Genomic DNA, 27484 nt, shown 5'->3' with positions numbered 1-27484 from the left:
TGCTCAAGGTAATCATCTCAATCAAACTGCCCTGGCTGGCTCCTCTAAGAGCCTTCCAAAAGAGAAGAGGAGGGCATTATTTCCTCCTGACCCTTTGGGCATGGGGCTGGGAGGGGAGGCAATGAGATGTGGGGGGAGGGGGAATCCTGGCCCAGGAGAGGCAGGGAGTAGGGCAGGGATCGGCAGCCTTTAGCACGCGGCCCGTCAGGAAAAGCCCCTGGCGGGCCGGGCCGGTTTCTTTACCTGACGCATCCACAGGTTTGGCCGATCGCGGCTCCCACTGGCCGCGGTTCGCCATCCCAGGCCAATGGGGGCTGCGGGAAGGGCGGCCAGTACGTCCCTCAGCCCGCGCCGCTTCCAGGGAGCGGGCACTGGACTGGGAGTCAGGAGGCCTGGGTTCTAGTCCCACCTCTGCCACTAACCCGTGTGACCCTGGGCAAGTCACTTTACTGCTGTACCTTTGTTTCTCCTCTTACACTTTGCCTGCCTTGTCTATTTAAACTGTGAGCAGTTTGGGGCAGATACCACTTCGGACTGTGTACATGTGCAAGGCTTAACACCATCGGGCCCTGAATTCAGTCAGAGCCTCTGTGCACGACTGTAATACAAACTAATAACAATCCCAGTACATGGCTCTCTTGACTCGTTTATGGCTCCCAAGTGGAGGCCGATTCAGAAGTATCTCACTGGTGTGAAAACTGGAGGTTTTGAGATCATTCACCTCTCCAGCTATTATTTCTGATGGAATTATGAGAAAGAAGCGAGCCTGGGGGGGGGGGATCTCACCAGAGGAGAGGGGGCACAGAAGGGTGAAGCCATGTTAATACACAAGTGAGATGTCTTCCTGCCCCCTAACACTGGCATCTCCATTCTCTCACTGTGTAATAAATTGGAAGCTACAAAAGCAGGTGGATGGATAGAGTTAGGCACTTATCTATCGCCTTCCACCTCAAGATCTCAAAGTACGTTACACACTTTAATTAAGCCTCACAACATAATTATAAAGGGTGTCACCAGGAATGGGGGGATTAAATTAAAAGATGGGGAAAATATACACTGAGTATCAGAAACCCTTCCTGTGCATGCTGTACTGTGTGTTAGGTTGTGGAATAGTCAATGTAACATTTGAAACTAGACCAGGTAAAACATTCGTAAATGTACCATGGGCAGCAATCCTGCATTTGCAGGGAGATGGACTAGATATAGGTCTTTTCCATCTCTAACATCTATGTTTATCCCCATTTTACAGCTGGGAAAACAGAGGCACAAAAAGGCAAACTGAGGGCTTGCCTAGATGAACGGTTAGTGCACAGCAAGCTGGGTGTAGATCTACAGCACATTAGCCTGCCATGCACTAACCGACCATGCGGACCTGCTACTGCACACTAGAAGTTCCCTACTGGGCACGCGCACTTATCTACCCCCATTCCAAGGTCGAGGAGATCAAAGCACAGCAGGGAACCTCTAGTGCGTGGCAGGCTAGGGTGCCATAGATTTGCACCCCAACTTGCCATGCACTAACTGGTCGTCTAGTCAAGCCTTGACTACCCAGGGCCATGCAGTCAATGACAGAGCCAGGAATAGAACCAGGATCTCCTGGCTCATCTCTCAAGCAAGAGGTGCTCCCGACACCCGAGTCAGGTTTGAGCTCCTCTGCGCCTGGTGAGGCGGAGTTCCTCCTGGGTGACATGAGCACAGAAGTGGCACTTCATCAAAGTGCCATGCAGAGCTCTGTCCTCCCCATTGAGGTCCCACCCTTAAAGAGTCACCTCCTGAATGCTTGAGAAAGAAAGGTCAGTCGTTCCCTCCAGTCCTCCATCTGCTGAAGATTTTAAGTACAGTGAAAGGGAGGCAGGGGGAACAAAAAACCCATCCACCTTCCATTTGCCTTTGCTGCCTGAAAGGATTAGGGCATTCAATGCCTGCAGAGACCTAGAACACTCAGGGGTTGTCTTTTTCCATCAAATGGACCTGCCAAGCTGCTGTTGTACCAGCTTCCTTGGAGGTGATATATCACGAATGACATGATGGTTCATAGCATTGTGACAGGCTGGGGAATATCAAAGCAACCTCCAGCTCCAGCACTGAAGCTTTTGCACCAACTCAGAATGAATTGATTTGGGAAGTTTGATAAAGTTCTGTTCGGTTTCTCTCGTTGTTTTTCATTTTCTGCTACTGTCTCTGCACCCGTGGGGTCCCATCCAGCCTGTACCAAAATCAGAAGGGTCCACAGGCCACAGGGAAGGGTATTCCCAGAAGATCCCAACACAGTTTTACACACTCAAGAAGTCTGAAGGAGCAGCCAGACTTTTGAGTGCTTGTCTGAACCAATTTCCCAGACTTTTGAGATTAGCCTATTATAACAAACTGTGGCCATGCACACGCATGAACCACGGTCACCAGTGAGGATCAAAAACTTAACACCTTCAGCACCAAAAATGGAAGTCCCTACAACCTGACCAAAAGGAGTAACTCCTCTAGCTGTAATCAGCAGGTAGTTATAATTGCTGAGGCCTGTCACCCGGGGGAGACATGATCACCCTAAAAGAAGACAGTGAACATATTATAGTGCCACTACCAAATACCCATTGCAAGTGGGTAAACTCCATGTTCAGAAGCATTTGGGGTTTCCCCAAATATCCCACAAGCCCATCTCATCTAGCCCAGTTCTAAAATAGGGTCTCTCTCCAACTCACTGGCTACCTTGTATTTCAGGTGTCTAGGTCAGAAGCAGGACAGTGCTTTCTTCAATTCAGTCAAGAGAGCGAGGGAGTGAGTGACCATGTATGCATGTGTTGGGGTGGAAAAGGAGGGAGCATGCAAAGAAGACTCCAGAAGTATGTCTGCCCAATAAAAAGCCGTGTACTACTAGCCTACCTGAGCTCCCTTGGATCCAGCGAGCAAGGGTAATAGCAGCGAAGACAATGCAGCGTGGGCACTGCAGCACAGGTAATACAAGCCCAGCAGACACCCAGGGTACGTACTCAGCTCACTGTCCACTCTGAAGTCCTCCCAGCACTGTCTTCACTTCTATTGTTACCCAGGCTAGCTCAGGTAGGTGAGCCCACGCACCGCTTTTGCTGTGCAGACATCCCCCCAAGGGAATCCGGAGCAGATCAGCATTCCCTAGGCCCAGGAGGGCTCAAAATCCATCAAGAAATGTGAGTGGGGAGATGAAGGGAGCATCACTGGGTGGAAGTATTTAAATGAAAGCACAAAGGTAAAATAGATCCGTAATCCTCTTCCCCCGTCTCAGGCTATGCAAAACACCAATTAAAGCAAGTTATTCCCAAGCATTGCTGTCTTGCAGGTGACGTCTGCACTGAATGATTTAGCAGGGACAGATGGATTTCTGTTTAGCCAGCTAGAGCCAAGTTACGCCATGTGGTTGTGGCAGAGCTCTGCCCTGGCAGCTGAGGGCTATTATTGCTACTCACGGTTCACAGTTGTGAAATCAGACACCAAACAAGTGACTATTGTGTGGCTATATGTGACTAACACAGGAATGCCAGGATCCATACGAAGGATGTTCTCCTGACCAACAGCTCCCAGAGATAAGGCTTGCTGCCCAGACTGAGGTAAAGTTTCCCATATAGGCCCAGGGAAGGCTTCTCAGACAGCCCCAGGGTAAACAAAGGTTGTCACAACTTACTTGCCATTGATGACTCCATCTGGATTGAGCATGGGGATGATTTTGAAAATGAAACATTTCCTCAGGAGCTCAGCAATGGGGTCATTGCTCACGAGGAACTCCACGGTCCCCTTCATTACCCAGCTGGCATTGCTCTCCCCAGGGTGAACACGTGCCATGAGCACCACATAGGGACGATTGCCTATAAAACAGAAAATAAAACGTAGTCAGGACGTTGTTTTGTATTTTATCTTTGTGGGTGGCATTTTGCCTTTTAATCCCTGGAGAGAATAATATGACAATAAGCCAACAGAGAGGCAGTGTTCCCTTGGTTTTGACATTTCCTAATTTTAAAGGCCATATTTTCATCCTGGCTGTCAAATTTGCACACATGATTTTGCACGTAGAACCCGACCATCCCTGAATTTGCCTGCATAGACAATTGTATGCACAGTTATAGGGTTTTCTGCATTAAACCGCAGCTTCAGATTTCAAGGCCATTTATGAAAGTTTGACCCTGTAAGTTAATGACAAATTGCACTGATGCTTAAAGGTGACAGGACAGGATTTCATTTGCTAAGGGCCAACTTCACCTTGTGTTTCTCCTTGAGCAGCTGATAACATTCCAAGCCCCTAAGCAACTACATGCCCTTAGGGTTTTGGCCTGAGATGCAAAGTATTAGCACTGCTGGGGGAATCAAACCCACTGGTGTTACAACTGTGCAAGTGACTTTGCACAAAATAAAGGAAGAATAGAGATACAGGTTTTATCTAGGCAGGCTGCAAAGAGGACAGTCTCTGAGGTCAACCATCAGTACATACTCACTTAAAGTAAGAGATAGATTATTTCCCTGATTTAAGTAAATATAGGTGGTGCAACTAGTGACACGTATAGTTACTATTGCCTGACACATTCAATTATAAGACACTGTTTTCAGTTGCTTATAACTTTGCCAAACTAATTGCTGGGGTTGAAATTTTCAGTGCCAGGTGTCTGCCTAAAGCTGAAATATTTTGGGAAATTTCAGCTAAAAATGTTGTTTTGCCCATGTTAAGAAAAAAATCTTACAACTATTGCATTGAGAAACGCTAGCACCTTCATGCTTTAGTGAAGGGAGTTGAAACTTGACAGGAGTTAGAGGGAGTCACCATGATAACAGGGATGTGTCTTTTGCTGTTCCTGTGAAAAAATGTCTAAACTTGGCCAAGTTATAAGCCTCTGAAAAATCTCAGTTTGCACATTCCGTCTTCACTAAGCATGCTCCATGGAGGGAGAGGCAGGATCTGGGAATGGGGATGATCGGTGTTGGAATGGAGGAGAAGAGCACAGGAGTGGGGATATGGGCAAGAACTGGGGACAAAAGTGAAAGAAGAAGAATTATTTTGCTTAAAAATAATATTGTTGTGAGTATTCACAATGTTGAGCACAACTTTGTGTATTTTGGTTTTGTGCAAACCAGCCTTTGTTAGTGTCACACCAATGCCAAGATGATTTTGTCCAGTTCTATCAGATCATTTCTGAAATATGTAACATTATTTTGCTGTACCTATATTGCTCAAGGGGACCCTGCTTGACAAGCCTTTGGGGCAGTATCAAGCAGAAACTGTGGCCCCCACAAAAGGAATCAGCTGCACTTTACTGCGTAAGCAATAATATTGTAAATAAATACCGAGTTAACAAATGATAATACTTCGCCCTCCTATAGCGCCTCCTGAGGATCCCAACGTCACCCGTGGATTTCTAACCACTTTACAAACATTAATGGATTAATCCTCATAATGTCCATGTTCAAAAAAAATAGGTATAGTAAAGAGAGGGCTAGTAACTTGCCTGACAAAACAAGACTGTGGCAGAGATGGAAACAAAATTCAGATTTCTCATTTCCTACTCATTTGTATCAACCCATAGACCATGCTTCTTCTTGACAACTGCATACGCAGTTCTTTAGTTATTCCTCATTGTAAGCGTCTGGGCTACAGACTCAGATCTAGAGTTAATTTCCCTGTCTTTCTTTCTTTCTTTCTCCCTCTTTCCTCCCCAGCCCCCTCGCCTCCTGCCAACGAGTAAGCGGGTATAAAACAATGTAAGCTGTACCTGTGATCTGAGAACTCACACAGAGCTGCCGTATCATGAGTCCAGTAAAGCACGTGAACTAGAACTCAGTTTCCCAACAGCCTTATATTAGTTCCACATTGTTCGCATACTATGACTCACTGATCAAAATACAGAAAATGCCTTGAGCATTTAAAAACTGCACGAAAGGATCACCCTGGCCTTTGAAAAGCCACTAGCAGCATTTTGCCAGTCTCAGAGGGTGAGGCTTCTATTCCGTTACAGCCTCTATGCCGTCTGGCTGTAGCACTTTAAAGTAGCAACAAGCAAAAACTTCAGCCTTTGCAAAGACATCAGCTACATTTTCCCATTTCCAGACATTTTCTTCTCTCCCCCATCACCATGATTTAGTGCGGTTTTTCAGTCTCACTGCTGAGTTAAACTTATGGGGCTGTGCAGTTGTAGCGGGGAATGGGGCTCCTGAGAACTCTGAATGGACAACAGCTGTAAATAGCACAAAGCAAAATAAAATGTGTTCTCTTTTGCAATTGATGACTACAGCTTTAACAACTCTTATCTCTTCTCTGCGTGGGAGCAAGTGCAGCATGTTAATTGAGAGGCCTCGTTCCAGCATATGTATTTCTACCATCAGCCAAAAGGAAAACCAAGAGCAGGGTCAGCGTGCTATCCACAAAAGCCCTGGAAGGTTTTGCCATAATTTTGCCAGTGATGTAAGAGGCCTGAATCCTGCTCACCTCACAGGATGACCCCTTGTCTCAGCTGGACAATATGCTACAAAAGAGGCTGGAGCATGTCCAGAACTTATTTCCAGAGACCCAGTGGAGGTTATTTGAGTTTTTTCACTTGCCTGGGTTCTGCACCTTCCGAGGACTTCTGCAAGGTGCTGAGTGACCGCATCCCTCACTGAAGACAAAGGGTTGTTGAGGGCATTCAGCACCTTGCAAGATTGGGCCCAAGGGTTCTAGCAAATTCACGGGGGGTTCTTCTCCTGGCTTCACACGTGAATGCTATTGAAATTTATCAGCTAACAGTAGATATATGGTATGGCTGGGGTGGAACACATGACCCAAATAGAGAGGCCTCTGGTACATCAACTGAAGCCTCCTTTCAAAACACGCAGACCCTACAGAGCGAGTTCCTTACATGTGAGCAGCTCTGACATTCCATCCACAGGAGAGTTGCAATACAGTTGCATGCCAGCCACTGCGCTGCATGCTACTGGAGACCTTGTTAGCACATGCTCCCTCCCTACGAGCACTCTCTGATAAATCCCATGCAGGATTGCTGTGCTTCCCTGGATTGCACCCTGCAGGAAGACTAATGACACGCAGTAAATAGAACAAAGAGCTGATGACACAGCCATAAAACTCCCTTCCACTGAAATATTCCAGAAAGATAGATTTAGTTCTGTGGTAAGCAGGAGCCTAGGAGTGAGCTGATCTTGTACTTTAAGCCACTCAGACACTTATCTGCATTAATATTGCTTCAGTAAAGGTGATGAATGTTATTGCTCATGAAAGTGCTGGACAGCGGCTCTGGCCAATCATGCTAAGCATAGACAGGCACGGTGTGAGTTTCTTGGACACAAATCAACAGATGCAGCTCAGTCCTGACCTCCAACTCTCCCTGCTATTGCAGGGCTGGCTCCATACAGAGTTCTGCTGAGGCACCACATTCCTGACTCAATTCACCCCTTGCTGTGCCACTGCTGGGCTACACAGTGCACTTGACACCTGTCCTGCCTCTCTTTCTGCTGTTCCAGTCTGGAGTGTCTCCTAATTGTCAGTGGTGCCCAGTTGCACGTGGTTTCATGACATGCACAGTCACTCGGGATCTCTTTCTCACATGGGTCCTTCAAGGCTAAAATTTGAGACCAGATATAAAAAGTATTAGACCAGTTCTTAGATAGAATCCTTGCTGAATTCTGGGGAAGCTGCCAGAAAGCACGGGTTAGCCATTTATCTTTGCAAAGCCCACATGGCATATAACCTTCTCTGGGAATGTAAATAATAAAAAGAGAAAGCACAGAAACCTTTTCATGCTACATAAAGCCTCATCCAACTGATCATGTCTTGTTACACCGTGTTACATTTCAACATGTCCAGAATATAATGCAGCGCCAACAGATGCCAAGAATCCTGAGGTGAAGGATTAAAGAGACACCAACACCTCCTGGGAAACTTTGAAAAATGGCCTTTGAAGTAAGAATTCTGCTAACATATCACACAGTCCCCATCTCTCTTTCTCTTCCCTTCATTCATTATGACTCTGGGTATTTGCATGAAAACAGGGGCTGTGTGTCTTCCATACAGCTTGCCTGCACCTGCTGCTTAATCTTATACCTATTGTCAGACTCCTCTGGCTATGACATCATCAAATCTTGATGCAAAGGCAATTCTGATGTTGCTGAAGATTATGACAGCAAATGAGGGAGCCAGCAACAGAGGCAGAGAGAAACGTGAGGGACCAACAAAATCCCATTGTCCCTCAGCATAAAGAACACGTGATGGGGAGCAGCACATTTCCAGATGGGCCCGATCCAGGTGGAGATTCTGAGCTCCTCAAATCCCAGGGTTCTTTGGATCTGACTCTGCCCACTGTAAAGATAAGCAGTATCGACACAATATAGGACTGGGATGTTCAAGGGAGCCTATAGAGGTTACATATCCAAAGCCCGTTGAGTTCAGACTATATGGGTTTGGAGTCTCTCTATCTGCTAACACACACTCTCTCTCTCTCTCTCTCTCTCTCTCTCCTTGGAAGTTCAGGGTTGGACAACCCAAGTTTTTCTTTCATGCCTGCCCCTAAGCATGATAGGGCTTTATCTTGTGCAACACTGTTAATACACAGACATTCAGCACCCCAAAGCCTGACAGCTACACTAAGCCAGAGAGCAGACACTATATGGTGTGAGGCAGACACAACAAGGCTCCAAGAACACTGTATGGGATGAATATATAAAAGCAGCTGGCCGTGAGGCCACCGATTACAGATATCACAGGAGACGTGAGACATTGATACAGAGTTGTCAGTCTCTTTCAGTTGCCGCAAGACCTGGTAAGCTCCTTCCCACTCCATCTGTTCCATCCCTGCATTATTCAGGACATGTTTTTTTTTTAAAGTACATAATACATGTATTATTATTGTTCCAAATGGCAAAAAGGGAACATTACAAGTGTAAATTGTCTCGGCCGTGAACCGCCTGTTCTCTACTTTCATACCCTGGTGGGGTGTTTCAGGCTCCAGGTTGCTTGGCAACCTCCTTTTGTGCATGTGTCATTTGAATTCATTCACCTTTGAATCCAAGATGTTCAGAGATGATTGGCCAGTCAGAACACAGGCACACGCTGCTCAGGCTGGGTGCAGCTTGACACGGTGCCACTGCTGGTCTTTACACTCAGGGAGCTGTCAAATATTGCTTTAGATCTATTTTGAGGCATTTGAAAGCCATGGGAAGAGGTTGCCATGCATTATTTCTCCAGGGACATGGCACCTTGCCTACAGAGCATGGAGGATGGCTTGCCACAGCATCCCCTTTTCCTCCTTCCCACAGTCTCCATGCTGCTGTTAGCACTAACACTGATCTCACAGATTGCCCTTCCAACAGATTATCTAGTTGGCTGATGTAGCTGGCACTGGATTAGGGTTAAAGGAATATGAGTATCTATCATTCACAGCTCACATTCGACCCACTCCATAGCCTGAATTTGTTCTAAAGACAGTAGGCAATTTGAGATGTTCTCAAGTATTTTGTACTGCAAATCACCAATTTTCATTCTAGCTGTTTTGAAAGTCAGGCCTTGGGATGAGAGCAACACAGGTTGCCTTGTTGTATTGAGGCAATCTATCTGAAGCATGGCAGGTAGAAGGGGGATGAAAGTACTATTGCTTTGTAGGATTGCCACCTCTTAGGTACAAAAAAACCAAGACATCTGGAATGATCCCGATACCATAAACTGGACAGCTGGCATTGTGTATGGAGTGAGGGATAGCTCAGTGCTTTGAGCATTGGTCTGCTAAACCTAGGGTTGTGAGTTCAATCCTTGAGGGGGCAATTTGGGGCAAAAATCTGTCTGGGAATTGGTCCTGCTTTGAGCAGGGGGTTGGACTAGATGACCTCCTGAGGTCCCTTCCAACCCTGATATTCTATGATTCTACCTTTACAGATTTCCCGGGACAGCTACTTCAATACAGGGATGATCCTGCAAAAACCTGGACAAGTGGCAACCCTAGTTCCTGGAGGGGTACATTTGTGAATGAGTCCTGCTGTGATGGTACCGGACAAGCAGGTGTAAGAGCAACTAAGAATTGCAGTTAGTGGGAGCCAGGAAGAGCAGGGGGCATTTAAGCAAGAGCACAGCCAAAGTGTATCCCACAGATGGGACTAGTCTGAATGCTGACCCTGGGCTGTGGGATCACAACTCCCCCGAGCTCTCTCACGTGTCTCCCAGGCCTGCGTAGCTGGTGTGTTAAGTCCGGGGCAGAGGTCCGAAGAGAATTGCTAAATCCGTGGGCAGATTTCACCTGAAATGAATCAGGCAGGAGAAAAAGGCTGAGAAAGTTTCCTTTGTCATAAAACATTCTCCCATGGCAATCTATAATGATGGGGAAAGGAAACTCTGATAATTTATATGACAGTGTAATGGGTTCAGGGTGACATATGATACTTTATAAAAAGTGAACCTGAGAGGGACAGAACGTTAATAAGTCTCCAACTCCAAAATGGTAATATTGTAACCTATTGCACCAACATTTCATGCTGCATACTCACAGTTCATACACAGAGGTACCTATAGGTTACCTAATTTGCAGTGCAGACTTCAACCAACTAAGGGCTAAGGTTTGGCAACCCTCCAGTGATTTCTCTGGTGAATCACACATGCAAGAGACCAAACGCGTCTTTGGCCTATTACAATGTACTTCCATGGAGTTGTGCCTGCTTATGCCAGCAGTGAATTTGCCCCAAGGACTTTCTCTGAACTCAGGGCCATATACTCCCCTCAGTCTACAGCTACCAACCCCACTGACTTAGTCATGGCTTCTTTCCATGTATAAAAGATAACATGTGGCCCAATGGGAGAGACTGCAGCTGGGGTCAATGCAGATAGGGTCCCCCAGGGTATTCACAGGGAATTGCAAATTGCTGTTCATACTGTGTGCAATGCTCCGACTGGTGCCTGGGGCTTTTCTCCCTCTGAAAAACACAGTTCCTCCCCAGTCTCCTGTGCTGACACTGCCTGCTCTCTAAGCATAACAGCAAGGAGGAAGAAGAATTGCTTAGAGTGCTACACAGGGGTGAAATCTGGGTTAATGGGATGAAACTTAGCAAAGGAATATTTAGGCTGAATATCAGTGAGATCTGTTAGGCTGAGGAAGAGACTCCGCTAGGGAGTGGTAGAAGCTCATGTACATCTAGATTGCCCAAACACTAGAAGCTATTTTGTACAGAACACTCCTACGCTGCCCAGTAGCGAGAGGAGGTGACTTAACAGACGTTTCCTTCATTAATTTCTATGGACCTATTCCTGAAGTCCTTACTCTGGCAAAACTCCCAGGGAGTCTGGACAAGTGAAGAATGAGGAAAAACATGACCTCAGGATTTGGCCCGATCATTCTATAACAGCAGGTTAAAATCAAGTTGGATCCCACCAGATTAGATCTCTAGCTTCTACTTTCCAGGTGTGACATGAAGAATGAAGCATGGGGTAGTGTTCCAATCAGAGCTGGGAACGAGAAGCATCAGATGCAGCAGGAAGACACGATACCCAGGGAAACAACCAACCATTTGTAGGGGAGAAGAGTTCAATTCGTTGTCTGAAGGGAGGGCTCTGAAGCCGGGGGTGCACTCTGGTCACAGATACTGTCTCTATGGAATGGAGACCCATTTCCTGCTGAATCCCACCTACAGTATAAGAAATGCTCATTCTTAAACGTATGCGGCATCTTTAAAAGAGGCACAGCACCATCTCTGCCTCTGATTTGAGATCCTCCTGAAGGGATGAGTTTTAACAAACAAAAAATTATGAGGCAGCAGCACAATCAGTCTCCCATTATTAGAGGGATTAAATATCAATTTTTATCAAGAGATAAAGCATCACAGATTGGCTCTGATAGGAAAAATTAAATTCCTGGTCTCCACTTGATTTGATTTTTATCCCTCTTTTGCCCCAGAAATGTTCTGTCGGGATGTTCATTCATCCCACACTAACCAAACTGAAAGGGTTTCTGACTGTATGCGTACATGTACGTGCAAGATACAGAAAAAGAGAGAGAGAGGGGAGAAAGGGCAGATCGTAAAAAAGAGAGGGGGGGGGAATCTTTGAACAGCAGCTTCTAACACTTCACAGCACCAAAGCCGTCACAGCAAAGGCCTTTTGTAGGTTCATCTCCTTGGTGTTATGATTGCACTCACTCCTGGCACATTAGTCTTTAAAATAGTCTCCCCCATAGATGAGCACAGACTAAACGTTCCTCATATTCCACCTAAGAGAGTTTGGCAAGGTAGAACTGTCTCCACCTTTCAGTAATGAAGCTTGCCTTGATGGCTCAATAAAGAGCTCCAGATATCACTGAGCAAGGTAAGGGAGCAACCAATGGGGTCTTCTGTCCTTGGGCAGAGGGCTGGGTTGCTTCATGGGAATGAAGGTGTTGTTGGCCCAGGGAAGGAGGTGAACTTCTGCCATAAAGTACCTCATCCTCTAGTGGACTATGCTGCAAGGAGAAGGGAGGGGGATTAGGAGGAGACTCTGAATAGAGGGTGAAATTCCAGCACCCTAATGGGGCAGCTACAATATCCTAAGCTTCTGCCCCAGCAAGGGACAACCTCACCCATGAATGACATTGTTCTGTACATGGTTTTGAGTTGATGCAGATAGAATCAGACTGCACAGGGTGGCTACATTTTTCTGGGACGCTTAGGACTAGTTACATCACTGGGTGATCTGTGTTGTTAGTGATTGTTATCCATTTGGAATTCATTTTTTATGTAGCAATCTGAACATGTCTCTTCAAAGAACAGCTGTCTCCAAGTTCCATCTGAGCAACTAACATGCAAAGAAGTGCCTGAATGTTGCTTTCTGTGGCATCAAACTAAGGCACGCGGACTCCCAGGTATAGTTAAGAGTGGTTCTGGATTGTAGCCTCACCTACTATCAATGTGCCTAAACTTAAGGTGGCATCTTGAGGCGGGAGAGAGAGGGACGTTGAAGATCTTTGTAGATGGGAAAGTCTGGGTTTGTTATCACACAGCCATATTCTCGTCTTCTCAGCAGCTGAATATTGTGTGCCGGTATGGGTTTGTAGCATACATAAAAAACTTGTCACTATGCAATTGAACACTATTATGAGAATTATCACAGGAGTGCTGAAGTCAACAGGAAGTCTAGCTTTCTGACCTCATACATATCTTACCACCATCCCTTCGAAAAGCATAATAATGATACAAGAATATGACCATGCAATAGTGAACCCAGACTTGCCCATCTATAAAGATCTCCCAGATGTCAACTTAACTCAAGAAACCCTTTCCAGTTAGTGGCCAAAGCTCTTAAAACTCCAGGACTGCAACCAAAAGATAAGTAGCAAAGGCTGTGAAAATAGGAGGGTCAACAATCAAGACCTTATTATGGATCCTACAGACCAAACACCTTGCTTCACCATGCCATGTAAGATATGGATCAGTGCGAGCATATCAGAACCTCATGTGGGCATTGTAATTACCTAGTACATGAATGGAAAATGAAGGATAGCCCTATATGCTAATGTGGAGAAGGCATCCAAACCATGGAACACCTAGTGCACTGCACTTCTCTAAAAAATTTTCCCCAGAGGGACAGCCTTGACACATTCCATGTCACTGGAAGCCACAGAGTGGCTGACAAACTTGGACATCAACTTTTATGTTGCTTTTCAAGTTGTCATATGAAAGAAGAGGAGCACATTTAAGCACAAGTGGCTTATGTTTATGGCTGGAGTACCAGGGTACCTTTTTTGGGATGAGAGTGGTGTATGTGGTCTTGGAAGGGAGGGAGGTTCTAGGATGAGCTTCAGAATTGATGAGTGAGTGCAGATGCTACCCAAAAAGGCAGGTTCTTTAACTTTGCTTATTCAAGGGTTTTCCTGGGTTTATAGCTTTTGACCACTCTAGCAACATTTGGTTAATGAGCCCTGCGTTATACACACAGCTGGGAACCATGCCCATCGCTTCCTTCATTCATGCTGCTGTATAAATGTGCAGACGTGCACATACAGTGAAATATCAATTTCCCTATGACTTTGCCAGGAAGGTAACACTCTTCAGAGAGCCTGCATAGCACATAAAATACAACTCTGTTCTTCTTCCTCTAATGATTAAATATGCAGCAAGTGGTTCTTTGGTTCCTGGAACCAGCTAAATAGGACATCTGAGAAGAGGCCGGATGGAGTACAATGAACTGTTATGTTTCTTCCTACAGCATCTGACATTACAGTAACAGAGATAACCACCACCAGGATTCTCAACCTTCATGCTTCAGGGCATCAACTGACCTCCAGCTAGGGTCAGGAAGAATTTTTTCAAGGTGCTCTAAATGTGCACAGCAAGGCATGTGCCACCCTACCCCAGCCACTATTGGAGGCAAGATACCAGACTAGATGGACCATTAGTCTGTTCTGGAAGGGCAGTCTATCTGTTCTTACAAACCAAGTGCCAGGAAAGTTTAAGGAAGGATTGTTTTCTTTCTGAAAAGTATTGCACAAATGCGTCAACAAGACCAAGGAAACCCTGAGTGGAGCAGACAAGCTACTCTGACAGCAACCATGTGACAATCCCACAGAGAAGAGGAGGGAACCACGTTTGCTATAAAGTTCACATATCACCTACTGTTCCTTTTCTTCCACCTGCAGCATCTTCTTGGAAGAGAAGAGCACATTCCAGTGTATCAGAGCCACATTTCCAGCATTCATTGACTATAGTTTCCCAAATGATTTTCAAGTTATTTATTTTTAAAAAATCAGTCCTGGCTGGAAGATTCTATTTGTCAAATAATGCGACGATGCAAGTGATGGTTGCTGTTCAGCTTGAATTTCTGGCACATTTAGTGCATCCATCGGCTCACTGGCGCTGACTACGGTGCCACGCTTCGCTGATGGGATCCCAGCGCCTTCCTGCATCTTTAACCCACATTTCACTGGCAGAGCTTTGAACATTTCCAACAAATGATGCCTTAGGGCCTGTCACTCTGCATGGCCTAAGAAGAGCTAGCTCTGGTTCCCACCTATTTGCCTTGGAGGTTCACTGGCCCTTAAGTCATATTGCATTGGAAAGCCTTTGCAGCCACTTCATCTTCAGGTCTGGAAACTATCAAAATGCTTTTAAAATATATAACATATATTTAAATAACAGACTATTCTTGTCAATCAATGTCATGACAGGCTGATGACCAGCACTGCATGGTATGACTTATTTCCCCAGAAAGCTTTTTATGTCAGTACTTTGTTTGCAAGGGATAAGGTGACATCCATTCTTTAACTGTTTAAAGAGTTAGATTGACAAGGTAGATGAGCTAATATCTTTTATCAGACCAACTTCTGATGGTGGCTGAGACAAAACTTTCAGGCTTCAAAGAGCTAATAAGAGTGTCTGAGCTAAATACAAGTTGGGTCAGACTGTTAAGCATAAGGGGTTCACACATTCTGTAGGAGACCAATTAAAATGAAGTGAGCAATTAAGGGTTAGCAGGCAGTAGGGTGTGTGACAATTTGTTGTAATGAGCCATAAAACCAGTGTCTCTGTTTAGAGTAATGATAAAAACCATATACCGTTAAACAAAAAACTCCTTGCCTACCATTCTAACACCTTCAAATATTAAAATGGAAAGAAGTTTGAAAGTTTAATGCACTTTACTTAGGCTGTTTGTTTGCTCTATGCATTTCACTCAGCTTGGATGATGAAAGCAAGCTAGTCAGTTTCTCAGTTCACAGTCAGTTTCACTCTCAGGTTCTCATGCATCAGCTATTGGAATAACTTTTGGGGCATATTGGCAGGGTATGTTTTAGGAAGTTTGTGCTAGCGCTTCCCTGTGCCTATAGGGCTTCAGTTTCCATGAACGCAGAAAATATGAGCTGTTTGGTGGTAAATAGGCTGTGTTTCCGCTGGCTGGGCACAATTTTTACTTGCAAGTTGTGCCTAGGCAGATGAAATTAAAAGCTAGTAAATAAGTTAGTGGGATCTGCATGGCAAGGGATATTCAAACTGGGGAGAAAACTGGTTGAGGATCAAGGAAGTGGGTCTCGTACTAGGGAAGAGACACATCCACCAGAGCTTGTGTTCGTTAGCAAAGCAATCTGGTCAATAATTCAATCCATCTGAACAAGAGTTTTGCTTTATTAAGCACATCTCTACAAATGTGGGAGCTCATGGCCAGCATACTGTGCTGCATGTGCACATAAGGGTGGACGTGGGTCCGTTGCATCTTTGATGGTCTGGGGCTAGCAAACATGAGGCACAGTGAAAACAGAGAAGCAGTCAGATGTATCACGCAGCCTGAATGCTGGAGACAACATGCACCCAAAGAATGTAATTTATGAGATCCCAGAATTACATAGACACCCTCTTGCTGCCTCTTGCTCACTTACTCGCCGGCTGCTCTCATTTCTTTCCTCAGTCTGAAGCCCAATTCCTGAATCAGATTGTGCTTCATCATGACCTCCTGGCTGTTGGTTTTCTTGCCCTTTTAAAATGCTTGACAAAGGTGCCACAGAAAGAATTTGGCATCTGGAAGCCGTGACAGACACGACAGGACCTGATTTATGAAACATAGCTAAACAGCTAGGGCTGCCAAAGGCCAGGATTTACACAACTGTGTTCCTAGAGTGGCCTTCAATTCCAACTCTCCAACCCTGCTGCAATACAAATTCCCTACTGAGTTATGGAGCGACCTGCAGTAGCCTGAGACACTGATTTATCAGGGCAGACTTCGTGCCAGGGTTGTGAAAATAGCAGCCTGCCTCCTGCTGGCCACAGGGAAAGGAATGGCAAAGGGCCTGATTCTCCGCAGACCTGGACCTTTGTATCCTTTGCACCTGTGCAAAGTGGGCACAGAAGGCTACCACATTGAGAGGGTAGCATTTTCCCGCACTTTGCACAGATGTAAGTGACAACACAATAGGAAAGGCAGGGAAGGATCAAGTCCTAGAAGTTTTTGACACCCTGAATATTATCCACATCATTACCTTTGCAATATTCCAAATGCTTCACTCAGGCATTTCCATTTTTGCTCTCCCAATGGAGGACACTTTTACCCTTCTTTCCACCTGTTCCTTCACATCTACCTGGTGGCTGCAGGACCACCAAGGTACTTCTATAACTTTCTATCCTCCCTTGGATGAAGAACCCCTTCTCCCATCCATACACCTCTCCTTTCTCTGTCACCTCTTTCCCAGTTCAGTCTCTGGCCTTCTGCTGCTTTTTCTCCTCTCGCCCACACAGATTTCTGGTGCCTATTAGCATCCACCTATTTATCTAGACATTTATACCGTGCTCAACATCATAGTATCTGGGTGCCTAGCAAATGGCCTAGATCAGTGGTTCCCAAACTTTTTTTTCCACAGACCACTTGAAAATTGCTTAGGGTCCCAGCGGACCACTTAATGGTCTTTTCAAATGTTTTTTTGTACTGTTAGCTATCTATTGTAAAGCGCTTTGGATAAAAGTACTATATAAAAAAAATTATTAACTTTTTTTGTTCTACAAATAAAAGCACACAATTCATATTTTAATATCAGTAGCCTTAGCTTTCTAATACATTGGATGTGCCCTCTCTCCCCTGCTGCGGCAGCCTCCGAGCTGGGGCTGGGAAGGAGGAGGGTATCTCCCCCGCCACAGCAGCCACAGAGCTCAGGCTGGGATGGAGGGCCATCTCTCCCCGGCAGCCGCAGCCCTGGAGCTGGGAGAAGATGCCTCTTTCTCTGGCCGCCACAGCCCTTCACATCCCAAATTCCCCCACCCACTCTTCTCATCCCACTGCTCCTTCCCACCTACCCCCTATTATGCCCAAAGCCACCACCTCACCTTGCATGTGTCTCTTCTCCAGGGTCCAGGCACCTAATCAGTGGAGCCATGCCTGCATAGCTCCACTAACTAGGTGGGTGGCCCTTCATTCTCTCATGTGCAGCCGGCGAACTATCCGCGGACCACCTGAATGGAGCTCGCAGACCACTGGTTGTCCGCAGACCACAATTTGAGAACCTCTGGCCTAGATGTCATTTCTGGAGTCCTGTCAGTGTTGTTATGATGCAGTTGGTGACTAACTCCATCTATCCACCCCATCGCTGCAACATCTGAGCACCGCACAGACATTTATGAATGTACCCTCAAAGCACCTGTAAGGTAAGGAAACACTGAGACACAGAGAAATAGAATAGATACAGGGAGTTGGGGGTGAACTGAGCACCAGTCTCCTGGGTGCCAGGTCCAGTGTCTTATCCACAAGATCATCCTTTTTCCACTGCTTACAAGCTGGCGTCTGAATTTCTACCTGGCCAATGACTTAATGCTGGTCTACACTGCCCCACAGTTCAGACTACAAGGGCATGCACCAAAGTGCTACGCTGTGCCTCCCCTGTTAGATGCCAGGGAGCCAACTAAAAGTGTCCTAGCATTAATGTAATCTTCTTCCAACAGGATTACATTAATGTGAACTAAGAACCTTTTAGTGTGTACCTACAACGCCCACATGGGGGAGCTACAGCGAACCACTTTGGTGTGCCCAGCTATTCACACCCCCGTAGTCCAAACTGCGGGGCAATGTAGACATAGCCTGGGGGGCTCCATCCTTATTTTAAAAGAATGCTGTACCTCAGTATCCTTCAGCAACCAAACAGCACTGCAGTATTTCTAACATAACTTAAGTGTGCTAGACCATTGCTATAGACTAGAGCAGTGTCAGTTTTGGTTTTTTACAGGGGCAGACTTGGAAAGCTTCCTACTTGCACTGGCACACAGGCACACCCCGCTACTCATTTGCACACTGAAACCTTCACACCCAGTTTATCACACGCACCTCCACAAGGTGCCACAATCCTGAGACCTGCACCCATCCTTGCCTATTACAATTGTTTTGGCCACCAAAACCTGGAGAGAAGGAAAGAAGCCTCAAGAGAAGAGCTAGAGGAGAAGGTGGGAGGCCAGGGGAGAGAAGAAAGGTTGCAGGAGATCTTTTCAGACTTCTTGTAAAAGAAAACCTGACAAGATCATAGACATGGGAAGGGAACTGAAGATGGAAGAGAGGCAACCTCATCATCACACCTTCTCATCATGCTTTCAACCCAAGACATACACACATTTGTCATGCACAACCTACCCTCCACCCAGACTCACAAACTCATACCCCTTCACACACTCACCTGTCCATACACCCACTGATCTTTAGCAAAAGGTAGGACATCTTTGCTCTGGCTAACTCAATGCCTGGTTCAAGGAGCTTGAGTAGCACCGGGACTAACCTGGCAACCCCTCACAACAGCTCATTCAATGAGTTCAGTGAAAACAGAAGAGAAAGGCTTGTAAAAGGAATTACAAAGAGGCAGGGAAATTACATTTTTTCTCCCATAGCTAAGTAGCACGACAATTGCAACTGATAGAGCAAATTACATTCTAAATGCACTGGTGATTTGATAGATATCATTTTACTAAGTGTTACTAAGAAAATGCCTTCTTTGGGAAACAGAGTTAAGATCCGGAACAAGGCCTGTCGGTTCTGGGACCTGATTCGATTATGTGGAGTTTATTCACAAAGTTAAGGAGAGGAAGATTATTAATTATTCAGAGATACAGTGTCCCTTTAAAAAAATACAAAGCTAACCCTAGCGAAAGCAAATGCTTAAGAGTGTTGTGGGGGAGAGCAGGTAGCGGATGGCCTGAAAAGAAACACTTACATATAACTGTTCCCTTGTGGGAAGGGGAGGAATGGAATGGTAACCTGAAATGACAGAGGTTAGTCTTTTTGCTACTACTCTTAACTCTGGAGGTCACTCTAGTCTGGGAGATGAGAAATGGGATACAGAGCCTTTCAGCTGGTGCATCAAGTCCCAGCCAACAGAAATGGATTCCTGTGAGCATCGAAGAGCTGCATGGTGGATCTTTTGAAGTGACTTGGGAGTCTGAATCCAGTTCCTAGTGGATACATATACACATCGGAACATCCAGCACAGCATTTGGTCTCCATGCTGATAATCTCAGTAGAAAGGCCAAGACCTGAACATGGAAATTAACGCCTCTCTCACCTACAGAGATCACTGTTCCTGCATCAGAGACAAGGGGGTGAGCTCAGAGAACTTCCAAGTGTCTCATTTTGATGTAGATGAGGACAAACCTGCCTCTTTTCCAAAGCACCGTTTCAATTAAAGTTATTCAATGGTTTTAGTCCTATTTTTGTTTAAAAGTTCTTATAACTGCTGTATAACTGCTACTGCTTAGTTGCTAACTAATTCCGGTTTTTGAGAATGCATCCGTTACTCACAAGAAACCTCAGTGGTTTATGAGCAAATGTCTGTCAGTGGGGTGTTTGCAAAATGTTCACCTCAACTATCTGTTGCATATTATTCGTGGTATGCGATTGGTCAGCTAAGTCACCTGGTAACAGTCCTGCCCACTAATTGGATAACTGAAACTTTTAAATGAAACAGAAAGGGTCTGATCCTGCACAGTTCCTGCAACTCCTATTGAAACCGAGTTGCAGTTGGGAGATACATACACCAGGCTCTAGAGCCACAAAAGGATTTAGGGGTCGAACTGCCACTTTAGGCACCTACAGCCAAAATTTAGACGTCTCTACGTGCCTATGTTTCTGTCAGTAAAATCCCTTAGGTGCCTAAAGGCCTGCTGCTGGGCCTGGACACAGCCATCCAGGTGCCTAGCTCATGCCCCAGCAGTGTCCTGCTTGCCTACCTCGCCTGTAGGGCTTGATCAATTCTTGGCTTGGTCCCTGTATGAAACAAAGGAGGAGACACCTCTTTTACAATTTTTAACCCAGCTACGTGACATTCTGGGAGGCGGGGGTCTCTCTCAATCTCTCCTTCTGAAGCTGTTTCCCTTTGTATAAATAGTCACTGGAACAAGGACTTGAGTCTTCCACATCTGAGGTGAGTTCCCTAACCACTGAGCCATAGAGTCATTTCACTCTGGCCTAATGACTATTTATTTATACAAAGGGGAACATCTTCTATTGAGAGAAACCCGCTCCAGAGTAGCCCATTGGTTAGGGCACTCACTCGAGAGGGCAAGGTGTGGCTTCAGATCCTTGTTCCGCATAAGGCAGAGAGGGGAAGTTATCCCAGGTCTCCCACTTTCTGGGATGGTGCTCTAACCACTGGACTAAAAGTTATAAGGGGACAGGGAAGTCCTCCCCACCCCCCAAAGGAAGGGCTTAGAGGCGCCCAACTCCAGGCCAGGGCTTATGTCTGTGAATCCTGAGGGGAAGGAGATGCCTTCCTCCAACCTGGAGTTAGTCACCTAAGTCCATTTGGAAAGGTGCTGTTTAGGCTATAACCCTCTTCGTGGTGTTTCCTATTGGCTATCTTAGATGATTTCCTGCTCAGTTTGCTGGGCTTTGTGGATCCCATTCTTAGGAACCCAACTCTCCCCATGCATTGGACAGGGAGCCCTGGCACTTAACTCGGGACTGTGGATTCTATTAGGTGGAAGGGTGACTAAACATTAGTCGCTGCAACACTGACTCTCAGTCCCCTTTGTGGATCTAGCCCCAGGGGCTCAGCACTTCAGGCCCAGCTCAGAAACAGGAGAATAACAAATGCAAATACTGACTAGCGAATACACTTGTTCTCCCGTTATCACCCTTAATATTGTGCACATAGAGCATTCGAAAAGAAAGGCCTGCCTACAAAGCTACACACGAACAAAGTCCTAAATAACTAGTAAGAGGTATGAACATAGTTGAACCAAATAGCAGTTCGTAATTCCAACAAATGTGCAATAACACGGTTCTGCACTACACAACCAGCTCCTCTCGTTCGTGATCCTGGGCTGGCTAGCTCAGACTGGATAAGACAGTAATGTGTAAGTTGTAACATCAAATCTACTACCTGAGGACTGCCTTTTCCAACCAGCCATTGGGTCCTCTGCTACCAAAACCTTTAAGGCTCCAAGTCCAGATTACCTAAATGAGGCTGTAGAAGGCAATTTTTCAAAGATGGGGAAGCACCAGGAAACTCCCCAATCCAGAAAAGGATGAAGAGTCAACACGTCTAGCTCTCAGAGAGAGTGGGGAACACTTTGTATTGCTCTTAGTCTTTAACAGCTTCCTGTCTATCTCACAAACTCCCTGCAATACTATTTATAGAGTGCTTGCCTGTCTACCTACGCAGGTACTATTACGGCTCCCATCACTGTAAAATCTGAGCACCTCACAATCGTTAAAGAAATTGATCCTCCCAAAACCAGAACCCAGGCTGGACAGATCAGCTGTTCTCTATACAGCATCAGGCTTTTCTTCTGGCCTTCTGTTACAGGTAATCAGCAGACAATGATCCTCTCCTCAAGGCATAGCTTCAAAAGGCTGGCGTTTTGCATAACTGGAGCTGGGGAATTTGCATTAACTTCTCCCTAGGGATTCCCCAGGAAATCCTCTTAACGCTTACTGTCCCAAAAGTCCAGATTTGCCTGGCACATTTTCAATATAGTCTTTGAAACTCCCAAGTCTTACATCTGTCATATCCTCCCCCCTCGAGAGGTTACATACAATCCTGGCCTACAATAATACATAAACTTAATACAGTAAGGTCATTGCAGGAAATTGCCAAATCTGTCACAACACAGTTGTAGTTCTCATGGAGCTAGCATGGTAAAAATAGTTGTGTAGCCGTGGTAGCATGGGCTGCAGTGAGCAGTGGCATGGGCTACCTGCCCTGAATACATACCCATAGGGTTGGGATGGGGGCAGGGGTTGTACTGGGAGCAGCCAGCCTGTGCCACTGCCTATGCTACTATTTTTAGCATGTTAGCCCGATGAGAGCTAGCGCAAGTACGTCTACACAAGCTGGGAATCGCACCCCGAGCTCCAAGAGTAGACAAAACCGAAGAAACTTGCCCAAGGTCACACAGGGAGTCTGTGGCAGAGAAAGAAGCTGAACCCAAGTATCCCTAGTCATCTTAAACACAAGACTATGTCATTATAATCTCTAGGAGATTTGTATGGCAATTAGTACAATGGGGTCTTGATCCCTGACTGTGGCTCCTGGTGTTTACCATAATCTCTCTCTCATGCCAGATCATCTTTGCAGACCATAGGGAACAGCACAATGTAGCCATTCATTCCTGTCCATGGCTTGCTCCTCCATTATGTCCACGTCCTTGTGTATGACATCCCACCATCTAGTCAGTGGTCAGCCTCTAGTTTGGACTGACCTTCGTGGTAACTTGCATTATTGGCATCCTAGCATCTGTTCATCTTCAGCAGTGTCGCCAGTGTTGTAATCTTTTCTATTGCAGCAAGGCCTGAACCCTGATTTCACATCCTACTCTCCTTTAACTTCATTTGTCTTAAAATCATTCCACTTTACACCTGTCATCTTTCTACCGCCTCCAGCCTTCTGATGTCTGCTGCATTTAATGCAGCTGCTTCCAGACCACAGAGTGATACTGTTAGTCCACTGGTTTGACCCATTTTTACTTTGGTACCAAACAATGTTTTTATCGGTTCATAATTTTGTCAGTTGGCACATCTCCTTTTAACCTCATCCTGGATGGCACTGATAAAACTTCCTAGGTTCAGATAAGATTTGACTTGTTCTGCAACTTCATCGCTGTTACCTCTCAACCCTTTATCTACTGTCCGTTTTCCAAGATGCAACCACTTTGTCTTCTTGGCATTTATTGTAAGCCCGGATTGACTACACCAATTTACCGAGGCAGTGAAGAGTATAAGCTTTAATTCAAATGTGTCTGCCAGTTGTACAATATCATCTGCATAAGATACGGAGCTTAACTCTAGATCATCCAATGTCACACCTGACAGCTTGTTGAAGAACACGATTAAAAGTGACAGTGACTCCATGCCCCTGGCCTTACACCAGTCTTAGACTTGAACCAGTTGCTTAATTTTCCACCAATGCTTATGGCACTGCGGGAGCCTTTGTACATCGCTTTTATAGTTGCAATTATCTTCTCTGGAACGCCATGTGGTTTTGTTACTTTCCAGAATGCTTCCCTCCAAACTGAATGAAATGGCTTTACGACGTCGACGAAAACAGCAAACATCTTTAACTCGCATTCTCATGACCATAATACAAATAATAATAATGGAAAGGAGCTTTTGGGGGCGGGGCGAGGGGGAAATAAAAGGGAGAAAAAGTTGATGAACATTCTGGAGGAACATCCCTCCCACAACAAACTTGACAATTTATTAGAACATAAGCTTGAGCCATCATCCCACCTCTTACCTGCTCTGCCCTTCCATTCCCCTCACCTGCTCAAGGATAATTTACTTCAGTGGGATAACAACGTATGAAGACCTGACAAATGCCCAGTGGGTGAGATTTGCAGTGGAAAGATGGTGCTGTGACTAGAACACAGGGGGGAGTAACGACTGAACCAGAGACAGAAGCTGCTTTCAATGGCAAAAAAGGCCTTCATTGGGTTTCAACAACAGCCAGCATAGATTGATTCACTCCACACTGGAAACTTGCCAGCTACAGTGTGCCATTTTATGAAGAAAGCTTACCCTGCCAGCTGTCCTGCTGTAACTATTCTTCCCTGACCATCTTTCCCCCCAGTAGGGCTTAGAACCCACCAGGAATTGAAGAGGATTGGTTCCTGTGACAGCACAGCCTTCAATTCCATTTTAGCCATGGGGTGAGAAATCTTTCTCCACTTGCCTTGGAGATGGTAGACAAAGATTGAGGAGGTAGAAACAAAGACAGAGAGGCGGTCTGGAAAACTAGTCAGTACATCAGCTATTCCTCCTAGCAGCAGTCCTATGATTCTATGATAAACCAAACAGACAAACCAGGTCCCTTGTCCTGACTCAGGGTCTCCTACAGTAGCCTGTCTGCTCCCTGCAGGTCTCTCTCTCCATTGAGCTGTTTGTTGGCCTTTTATCTCAGGCCCAGGTGGCCTGCAGGCTATCATCTGATCCCCAGCCCCAGACCTATCACCTGGGAGGCAGCTAACTAGTCACAGCTGAGGGCTATGTCCAATCCCTTAAAGGGACAGCCCACCCTCTGCCAGTCTGGTATTCTGCCTCCAGAAGCAGCCAACACCTTGTATTTCAGAGGAAACATAAACCTCCCTAATAATGCACCTGGCCAATTGAGCAATGCCATAACAGGTGGAAGGAATTCCTCCCTGACCTTTGTTTTGTCAGTTTACACCCTAGGGCATAGCCTTTGATTATTCCAATATTAGCAAGCAGGTTATTATTGCTCATGAAATTATTCAGCCTCTGCAATCAAGCCGGCCCTAATGGATGCCCTCCCTTCTAAGTCTGCCTTTGTCACAGGAAGAGTAGATTTAGCTCAATCTGAATGCCTCTATGGCTAATTTATACAGAACCACATTGACCTTTTAGAGTGTGCCCCACAGCACCACGAGGGACTGGAATTTACTGCCAGACATGGGAAATGTGTTGCTCGGTGAAATAAAGGCTTTTTCAGGCTGTGGTTTGAGCTTGATAGCAGAAACCTAGTAGCAGCTCAATGCTCATTTACCATTTGAGAAAGGAAAGGCAGCTTGGAGGCTCTCCTGGGCTATCTTTCATAGCTCTACCAAACAGATGGGTGATTGGAAGTGCAGCATGCATAGGTTATTCTGAAGCCTCTCTGAGGGAGGGGAGATGGGTTTTCTCTCACCCCTCCCCACTCCTCCCAAGAAAAGGAAGAGTTTGGGTAACCAACCAGTGCCATCCAGGCCTGCAGTGTGTCCAGGGCAGTGCTTTTCAAGACAGGTGTGTTGTAGAGAGCAGGCTGTAAATTTCCCCAGCAGTGTGAGTAATACACATTGAACTCCACTGGACCTATTTCAGTTTCATTCATAATTTTTAATGATTTATAACACACTTATAAGGAGCGCCCTGGAGCCTCTGAGGCACTTACAATAAGAGCTTACATTGTGAGCACAATGCACAAAACCAATAATAATAAAAGTAATAAGTTATATGGTGTTTTACATCTTCAAGACAATTAATTAACCTGATGGAAAAGGCTCCGAGATTTTTGGAAACCCTGGAGTCTGCATAGCGTTAAGACGGTACCACCGATATCCTGACCTAAGAAGGCACCACCAGTACACAGTGCCAGAGAGAACCGCCAATATCCAAACCCTTGAAAATAAAATGCATAGTCTCCAAAAAGGAAACAGAAAGGCTTTTCCAGAATATGCAAAAGGTAAAAGTCCCTCAGGATCACGAGCTTCAGCAGGAAAGTAGAGGCAGACTGCAGAAGGACAGCCACTATAATACACAAACATCTTACCTCATGTTGGCAGTTGTGTCTGCTAACGTGTCCTGTAATACAACATATGCACATTTTCAATCAGCAAAGAATCCCACTGGTTCCACCTACTCCAAGGCCTATTTGTCAGGTAGCTCCAGATCCTAGCTCACTTTCCTCGCTGCATTGCTGGCTGCCTTGACTAATTGGATTCGGTGTTTTAATATGCATTTTGCCAGACTGCAGGCTGGCTGCAGTCTCACGGCTGTACAGGCTGAGTCAGCTCCCCACCCCCACAAGGCACTGGGATTCAAAGAGCAGCCGATGCATTATGGATCTTCAGTGAGCACTGGTTTGCAAGCAGCCCTGCTTCTCTCTCTCAAATTTCTGTTCTACTCCACCAGCCTCCTCCTCTAATGCTGGTTTGCATTCAGGAGTATAGCTTTTCAAGAATTTGCCTGCTTCTTCTGAAAGCAACACACCATGCTTTGGAGCATTGCAATGGGCTGCTGTGGAGATGACTGGGATGTCACCGCAGAGGATTGGGACTGGAGATGTGCATAACGTGGAATTTCCTGAGACATTTGGAACAAATTTTGCCAACTTCCATTTAGGGTCCTCTTTGTGCCCCTGCCCTCAGCTTTACGTGTTTGATGAACTCGCTATTTGTGCAAAGAAACTTCAGGCTCTGAATTCTATAACAACTTGGGATGAGCTCCAGTTTTATGCAGAAACGGGCTCTTTTTCACTAAGGATATCTGCATGAAAACTGGATTGCGGTTTTCACAACAGCTTGTCTCTTCCTGCCATCCAAAGCCAGGGGACTCTGTCGTGTCCAAAGTGAGGACTACAGTTTCCTGCCACTGGCACCAGTGTCGTTAGGAGTAACTCCAATGAACAATGGAATTATAGCGGTTCAAAATCCAGTATAAGGGAAGGCAGAATCAGGCCCAAAATTTGTATGGAAAACTAGGAAGACAAACAACTTTTCTTTTTCCAGGCAAATATCTTCAGAAATAAAGAATGAAGAAAGAGAGGAAAGAGATGAAGGGTGGAAGCAGAACACATTCACTAAAAATACATTTCTAAGGAAATGTAGTGCTGGTGAAAGGTTCCGAAAGACTATAATGATAAGGACCCCATGTAAATACCTCGACAGCTAGACTTACAATCTGTCCTGGAAACAGAAATTCTTTGTTTCCCTACAGAACTGGTGCAACATGGACAAAGCGGCTTGCCAGTGGGCCCCATCCCTGACTTAGGAGGGACCACCCCCGGAGGTGAGGGAAGCATTCACTCTCTATTCAGTCCGTGGTCTCTCCCCTGAACTGCAACATAGGGTGTCGGTAGTTGTAGTG

General features: G+C 45.7%; 1 protein-coding gene across 1 annotated transcript in view; it reads right to left on the bottom strand.

Annotated features, from left to right (window-relative positions):
• The window catches only part of AGBL1 (AGBL carboxypeptidase 1), a 387636-nt gene that overhangs the window by 234061 nt on the left and 126091 nt on the right, over window positions 1-27484 (bottom strand). The window contains exon 18 of the mRNA XM_054043152.1: window positions 3653-3833. Within this exon, the coding sequence (XP_053899127.1) occupies window positions 3653-3833 (181 nt within the window). The remainder of the gene's footprint in view (window positions 1-3652; window positions 3834-27484) is intronic.

Source organism: Malaclemys terrapin, chromosome 10 (genome assembly GCF_027887155.1).
Source record: "Malaclemys terrapin pileata isolate rMalTer1 chromosome 10, rMalTer1.hap1, whole genome shotgun sequence".
Lineage (NCBI taxonomy): Eukaryota > Metazoa > Chordata > Testudines > Emydidae > Malaclemys > Malaclemys terrapin.
This window is presented reverse-complemented; position numbering and strand designations above follow the sequence as displayed.